The 7,725-nt window shown below is 33.0% G+C and overlaps 1 protein-coding gene across 1 annotated transcript; it reads left to right on the top strand.

The window, feature by feature from the left end:
- The first annotated feature begins 5,280 nt into the window (after positions 1 to 5,280).
- On the top strand, positions 5,281 to 6,073 carry LOC111429499 (uncharacterized). Its single transcript, XM_023065427.2, has 3 exons — positions 5,281 to 5,551; positions 5,616 to 5,741; positions 5,802 to 6,073. Exons 1-3 carry the CDS (start codon positions 5,473 to 5,475, stop codon positions 5,936 to 5,938), a joined length of 342 nt encoding a protein of 113 aa, XP_022921195.1. The 5' UTR covers positions 5,281 to 5,472; the 3' UTR covers positions 5,939 to 6,073.
- The last annotated feature ends 1,652 nt before the right edge of the window (positions 6,074 to 7,725 follow it).

The following is a 7,725-nucleotide window of genomic DNA, read 5'->3' on the forward strand; positions in this document are numbered from 1 at the left end:
AGTAATAGAGCCGAGGACCGTGAATAAATTAGAAATCCTAAAAAAGAGTTTTATAATCTCCCTAAATAGCCAATCTGGGAGCACAAAGAAAACCAATGTATTTGTAGACCGAAGAAATAACTGAAGCAAGAAGAGAATGATTAAGAATGCATAAACAAGTGCAGAAAAGGAAAAGAGAACGAAATAGAAGCAACGTTGTAAGAAAGAATAAAAAATCAAATAACCAGAAGTGAATGGATCTTTGTCAGGAATTAGAGCAGGATATCTGGGGTACTGAATACTAAGTTCATCAATTCTTCAATAGAAGAGAATCAACATAACGAATATAGATGCACGATGATCCTTTCACCAAGGACGAGATGTTGGATACACTTGAAAAGTTGAAACCCGGGAAGGCTTCCGGAAAATGCAATATCATTAACGAGATTCTTGGAATGACTGCCTAAGCCAACGATTTAGAAGGAGGCTCCTCTGCCTTTTGACTACAGTTGGAAAGTTACTTGAAGGTTAATCCCGTATGGAGTCCTTTAAGGCCGGTAATTATACAGGTGATTCTCAACTTATACGTATAAAGTTGAGGAATTATTCCTCAACACGAAAAATGACACAAAATTTTTAGTAAAGTTTTCTGTTTCCTAGATATCCGTGATATTTACTTTCAAATCAAGAATACATAGAATATTTTAAAGTACCATCACAGCAAGTTTTTCAAGTTATTTGCGATATTTTCTATACACTGGCCCGGCCTAAAGTGTTGGCAGATTGTCTCGGCAGCATGTATCCGATTTTACAATATTGCTCAGTATTAACTTCCGTGGCATACACTATGCTTTTTAAGAGACTCAACATAAAAATCAAGAGTATTGAGGTCGGGCGATCGCGGTTTTCTAACCATTTTACCACCTTCTTTCAGGAAACACATTATCTACATGTCGCCAATTATATCGGATATTTAGGAAACTAACAAAGTTATCCTACAATTTTTTTCACCCGTTAGTCATTATTTATCATAAGGAATAAATCCCCAAGTTTATGCGTATAGGTTCAGAATCACCCTATATAATATAATAATAATAATAATAATTTGATTTTGATTTCCCTCAATCTGTTTCAGTAAAATTACTTTTTCGGATCCCCTTGGGTTTTCAGACTTTCTGTTGACGTTAACAAAGCACTATTGTCCGGTAATCTGCGGTGGGTATTTTCCAGGAAATATGCTGCATGTCAAACATGCTTGCACCTTAAAGATGCAATTTCAAATGTCCGGCAGACAAAATTTCCTCACCTCAAAATGAGGAATATTATACCCTTACATGTCAATTATTTCCTCTTTAACTATCTCAAATCAACTAAGAGATTACTTTGAAAACTAAAACTGGTGAAACGAACTGCTGAGAATACAAAATGACAAAGTAAACTGCAAACCAAAAGCGTAGTATTATATAGAGAAAGAGTACAAGTGCAAGATGTGTAAGATATCTGGATGTTATTCTGGACAAAGATCTCAAGATGACAACAGACATAAAAACAATTTCTGAAAGATTCAGATTCATACTGATGTCTAGAGTTAGTAGAAGAGTCCCTCGTACTGGAAGAAAATAGCGCTATCGTCCACAATCAGCTTTGTGATCCTCTACACCAGCGTTTCTTAAACTGTGTTCCGCTGAACCCTGGGGTTCCGTGGAAAACAGTCAAGGGTTCCGTGGAAAACAGTCAAGGGTTCCGTGAATCGTACGTGATACTTTTTACATAATATCAGCTTCAACGTCTAGCTGTTAAAAAGCTAGTCTTGAAAACAATGGCACCGATACAAATCAAATGGCCCCAAAAGAAAATAAGCCAGTTATAAGTGCTTCTACAAGTGTTGAATCTAAAATAGTTACTAAAAAACATAGGAGGTATGATAAAAGATTTATGAACAGTAATGCTAATCCGCAGTGCGTTATATGCAGCAAAGTTCTTCCAAATAGCTCTATGGCTAAGATGCGTCGACATATGGAATCTATTCATGGAAACCTTAAAAAAAATGTTGAATTTTTCAAGCGAAAGTGTGACGAACTTGTGAAATTAAAAACATTTATGGTTCAAACCACAAAAACGATTAATGAAAAAGCAACTGAGGCTTCTTACTTGGTCAGTTATCAAATAACTCAACGCAGTGAAGCCTACTCAATTGCGGAAAATCTAATAAAACCTTGCGATATGGAGATGGCAAAATGTTTGTTACATGAAAAATCAGCAGAAGAAATAGGTAAGACTATCAAATCACACGACAGCTCAGCGCATCAGAAATTTAGCAACCAATATAATGAATGAACTTACTTTTCGCCTGAAATCATGCAAATTTGCACTACAAATGGACGAATCTACCGATGTAGCTGGGCTCGGAATATTAATTGTCATCGTTAGGTACCAGCATGAAAACGCAATATCAGAGGATCTTCTGTTATGCAAATCTCTACCAACACATACTACTGGACTAGAAATATTTAGACTCTTAAATTCTTTTCTTGAACACAATGTACAGAATCTGTACAGATCTATCTATACTACTGATAGAGCAAAAACATAAGTGGCACAATTAATGGGGCTGTACAGCTTATTAAAAATATCGCCAAAAACTGTTCTAGCAGTCACTGTATGCTTCATAGGCAGGCACTTGCTGCAAAGAAATTATCCCCCAGTTATAAGAAGGCTCTCGATGATGTGGTCCAAATCTCGGCCTCTAAATAATCGTTTATTCAATATCTCTTCTGTACATACTGAAGTCAGATGGTTGTCACGAGGAAAGATACTAACCGGTTTTGTTTAAACTAAGAGACGAAGTACGTGCTTTTTTAGAACATAATTTCGAATTGGCTGCCTATTGGCTGATTACTTATTTTTCAATAATCTTAATTTAATACTTCATAGCAAATAGGTAAATGTATTTACTGCTACCGAAAAAAATCTTGCTTTCAAGAAAAGATAGAATTTTGGATAATTTGTGTGCGCTCCAATGAATATGATAGCTTCCCAACTATAAAAGACTTTTTGGAAGATGAGAAGATTGAAATACAGCAGACATTTATTGAAGAAGTTCTTCAACACCTGAAAGATTTGAGTGAAGCTTTTCATAAATATTTTCCGAATTACAGGTAGATTAAATATCAACAAGAACTGTGGATTAAAAATCCATTCATTATCAATACACGACCTTCAACCATGTCGCCAAAAAAATATGAAACTTTGATTGAAATGACGTCTCATTCATCGTTGCAGGAAAAATTTAAATCAATACCGTTAGTGTAATTTTGGTGCAGTTTGAAAGATGAATATCCTCAATTGTCGCAAAAGGGCGTTTTGGCACTTTTACCTATTACATATATGTGTCAAATACGATTCTCAGCTTATGTGTCGACAAAAAATAAATATCGCAACAAACTTGACAGCAACCTGACATGAGAATTCAACTTTCATCCATAAAGCCTAATATTAAGTATATCTGCGGTAATAAAAAGTGCCACTCTTCCTATTAAACGTTATTTTAATAACTTTTATATTAATTTTAAAAGTACTTTTTGAAACAAATAAATATTGTTTAAAATAACTCTAATTATTGAATGATAACACGATAAATGTGGTCATTAAAAAGGGTTCCATTCATCAAAAAGTTTAAGAAACGGTGCCCTACACTCTTCCCGCTATTCTCCTTGTAGTAGAATGAGACACAAAAGATAGATCAATGTAATTCGAACGATTCAACAAATATATACGATCGTGATCACATCCAGTTATTGCACCACCAATGGCGGCATACACGATCGGTGACTTTGTAGAATAGACATACCTAAACCTTTTGACGTGGGAGATGACAAGGACTAGAAAATAAAGAAATTACAAATATACAGCAACCATGTAAGATGATAGAGACGTCACAGACAAGAAGGTAGAAATTCCCTGCAGTACTAGTGTACTTATAAAAACATGTCAGGATGGAAAAATAAAGGCTCTTCCACAGACATAATACATCACAACACTAGTTACATAAGACAAGAGATTGCTGGTCATAGTTGCTTCGGAAGCTCCCTACAAGAAATAGTTGGTTGAGGGTTTTCGACTGTGCTAGATTTCAGGAGGCGAGGTGGATCTCCTAATGAGAAACAGCATAACCAAGAACACCGTCAATAAGGCAGCGTGAGCAACACATTATCTCAAAAAAGTTATAGAACCAACATCATTAAAACCTTAATCCAAAAGGTAATTTTTGATTAGCAAAGTAAATTTGATAGGGAAAGATCATGAATATAGTGAGATAGTACACTAAAAAATTGTATGCTGTGGTAATTAATTCAGCATCGAGTTCTTGTAAATATGAAGCTGAAATTTTGTTGAATAATAGTAAGTTATTGATTAAAAGGAAACTCAAAGCCATTATATAACCGCATGATTAACCACAAAAAGAATAAATAAAAACATTGGGTTTTTGTGTATTTCCAAAAAAAAGAAGCAAAAATTTAACCGTGACACTATGAAATGGGTGAAAATAATCGTACGCTATTCGTTTTTGCGTATCCTCTCTTTACGATTCAATGTTGGGGGAGCAATAGTTTCGGGTTTACAGGTGATCCGGAGTATTGTCCCGGATCCGATTAGAATTCGCTACGCGATAATGGGCGAAGTCGGTCTGCTCTGAGGACGTAAGGCCGTGACAAATTGGAAACAGCTGCGTGTCGCGTTTGACGCAACGGTGACACCCCATTTACCGGGGGTCTAATGCTGAAAGTCGTCGCCCCCAAGTCCAAAATGGGGGTCACTTGTCGCTGTGCGAGATTGTTCTACGTATTTACGTCGAGACCCCTGTCTAATGTTTCTTTGTTACAAAAGCTGGAAATTTGGCGTTAAATTAGATCGGAAATTTAAGGGTGATAATAAATTTTAGCAGGTGTAAATAAATATTTACTTTGATTCAAGATTTTGCTTAAACTATAAGAACAATTTTATTAGGAAACTAAAAAGAAAAAAATATAAATAGAATCAGATGTTTACTTGGTGTAAATTTAAGGTCAAGATCAACGAATAAAATAACATTAACCATAAATAGAATCATTTCAAAATAATAAAATTTTGTTTTTTTTTAAATTTGTTATTGCTCAAATACGATTAGAATCCTTAATTCTTTGATACTATTATTTCTTGTGTCAATTATAACAACAATCATACGCACCACGTGATTATAAAAATTAGATAATAAGCAAGCCGATTAATAAAATCCTTCTTCTGAATCATCAACGCATTCATTCTTCTTCAGAGTGTTCGCAATGTATTCGTTCGTTGAAAATGATGCAAACACTTCGCGTATTTATCGGATATTTTATCAGGTTCGAAATTAAAAAGTTACGCGAATATATATTGGGGCAAACTTCTTTCGTAATTGCACCAGTTAATTTTGCAAGTGTACTATAAACAAATCTAAATAAGTAATCTCTTAGAATGAATACTTCAACAATTATCGGAATATTAGTGGTTTTACAAATTTTAAACGTGTCGTCGTCACCTTACATAAGACAAAGTAAGTAATTTTTAATACCATTGAATAAAAATAAATGTAAATTAAAATCGGTTATCGTTTAAAGATTATAGTTCACGTGATTGTCATGGGTTAATCTGCCCTGAAAACACATTGAAGTGCGTTAAAAATAGCGTCATTACAGAAAACAAAGATGCGATGAGGTCGCTTATATCTTGTGTAGGTAAAAGAGGTAAATAAGATTTTATAAATTAATAATAAGATTTATTTATAATTGCTTAATTTTTTTTAGGTGTTGTTTTAATGACAAAAAGTATTTTAGAACCAAATGAAAGGAAAGATGGACCAATTCGCTTACATGTTGTTACAACTGTTATAGAAGTTCCTGCTAATATTAATAAAAATTATCATGGAAAAAATTACTATTAATATTTATACGATTTTATTTTACTGTAAATACTTAATCTTAATAAAATGTTTAATAAGCTATAAATAAAATTATTGTAATAAGTAATCTAAGCAAAATTAAAATTAAAAAAATCGTTGTGTCACTAATTCAAAGAACTGACAAGAAGATTATGTACAAAATTAAAGCTTTCTTTTTAGGATGTGATATAAACCTTAATAGAAATGATTCAATAATATAATAATGAAGTAATCACTTCCTACTTAAACACCATCTTAAACACCATCAAATTAAAGACTTAAAAATATAGTGCAAGAATAGCCGAAATTTATGAAAGAAAGTGGACCAATTAGAATACTAACCGAGAGAAATTAACGAGAAAATATTGATAGAGTTATTTGATTGAGAAAATTGACTTCGGATGGCATCCAATTCTGAAGCTAGCCTCTAAAATTGTCCTTATCGTGCTGAACATCGATAATTTCTTTACGATACGGAAATCAAAGCTAACAACAAAGCAATACCCATTAAACTGCTGCCAAATAAATGACGAAGCAAACTGCACTTGTACTGGTTATTAAAATATTCTGTATTAAACATAATCTGTCTGCTTTATTTTTTACATGTTTCGCCTGACTTAGTTTTATATATGTCTTTATAACGACAAATAATATAAGATAAGTTATAAAGACATTTTTTGACACGTAGCAAAAAGAACCATACCAAAAATGAGAGTCTCTTAAAAATGTACCCGTTATAATTGTGATATTTTAAGTTTTTAATGTTAATTCAAAATTATTATTTAATTATTATTATTATTATTCCTTTTTCAAATTGTTATAATTTTCGAGACATATTATGTTTAATACAGAATATTTTATTAACCAGTAAATGCAATTTTTTACAATTTTCATTCTTAACATTTTAATTGAAAACTGGTTAAAATGAACTTCAATATTAATTACAACACCAGGGATGAAGCCCTAGTAAACCAAAATGTCGCGAAAAACCTTCTCTATCATTGCTGAGACTTTTAAAGCGATTAGTAATGGGGCACCCAATTCTTGTAAAGTAAAATCCCAAAAACCTATAAAGTGGTTAATTAAATATCATCAAAGCTAAAGATATGTTGATTGCTTGAAAAGCTTTGCTATACAAACAACACTTGAAATGAGACGCGAATTTAAGAAAATATTTATAACCCAGTCTATTTTAATCGCTGATTGAGTTTTGGACCATTACTAGTTAAATGAATGACCTAAGGCTTTAGCCGATGTTTGAACACAAATTATAGGTTTCTGTGTAATCAGTCTCGTATCATCCCTTTAGGATCATCTATCAAATTGCTAAGTGAAAATAAAAGTTTTTCATTCTAATTCACATTTTCCATTTTAATTAAATCTGAGGATTAATCGTGAAAAACCTACATTATCTGTTCTGAGTTGAGCTGAAGCGATGAAATTTGTGTTAACAAGTTTTGGATAAATATGGCAACAATAACAATATCTTACCCACAAGCGACCTCGGTTTAATCGAATAAAATCGCTGAAGTTTGTGTTAATAAGTTAAATAAGAATATGTAAGTAATATGGCCTCGACTTAATAGAGTGAAATCATATATTTTGCACTTTAATTATAATAAGTCGAGGTGGCTTGCGATGGAAACATAGTAATGTGTTGATCAGTTTCGGATTGATATGATATTAATTGTATCGGCCACAAGCGACCTTGACTTAATCGAAAATACTTTTCTACATTTTCTCTTCTGAGTTCAGCCAAGATCGTTTGGGGCCGAGACGCTACCGTGTAT

This window comes from Onthophagus taurus, chromosome 1 (assembly GCF_036711975.1).
Source record: "Onthophagus taurus isolate NC chromosome 1, IU_Otau_3.0, whole genome shotgun sequence".
Lineage (NCBI taxonomy): Eukaryota > Metazoa > Arthropoda > Insecta > Coleoptera > Scarabaeidae > Onthophagus > Onthophagus taurus.

What these genes read in the sequence shown, in the direction of transcription:
- LOC111429499 (XM_023065427.2), top strand. Translation starts at nt 5,473, where the DNA reads ATGAATACTTCAACAATTATCGGAATATTAGTGGTTTTACAAATTTTA. An exon ending in GTCACCTTACATAAGACAAA is followed by an intron (nt 5,552 to 5,615) that starts GTAAGTAATTTT and finishes TATCGTTTAAAG; the next exon opens with ATTATAGTTCACGTGATTGT. An exon ending in ATCTTGTGTAGGTAAAAGAG is followed by an intron (nt 5,742 to 5,801) that starts GTAAATAAGATT and finishes AATTTTTTTTAG; the next exon opens with GTGTTGTTTTAATGACAAAA.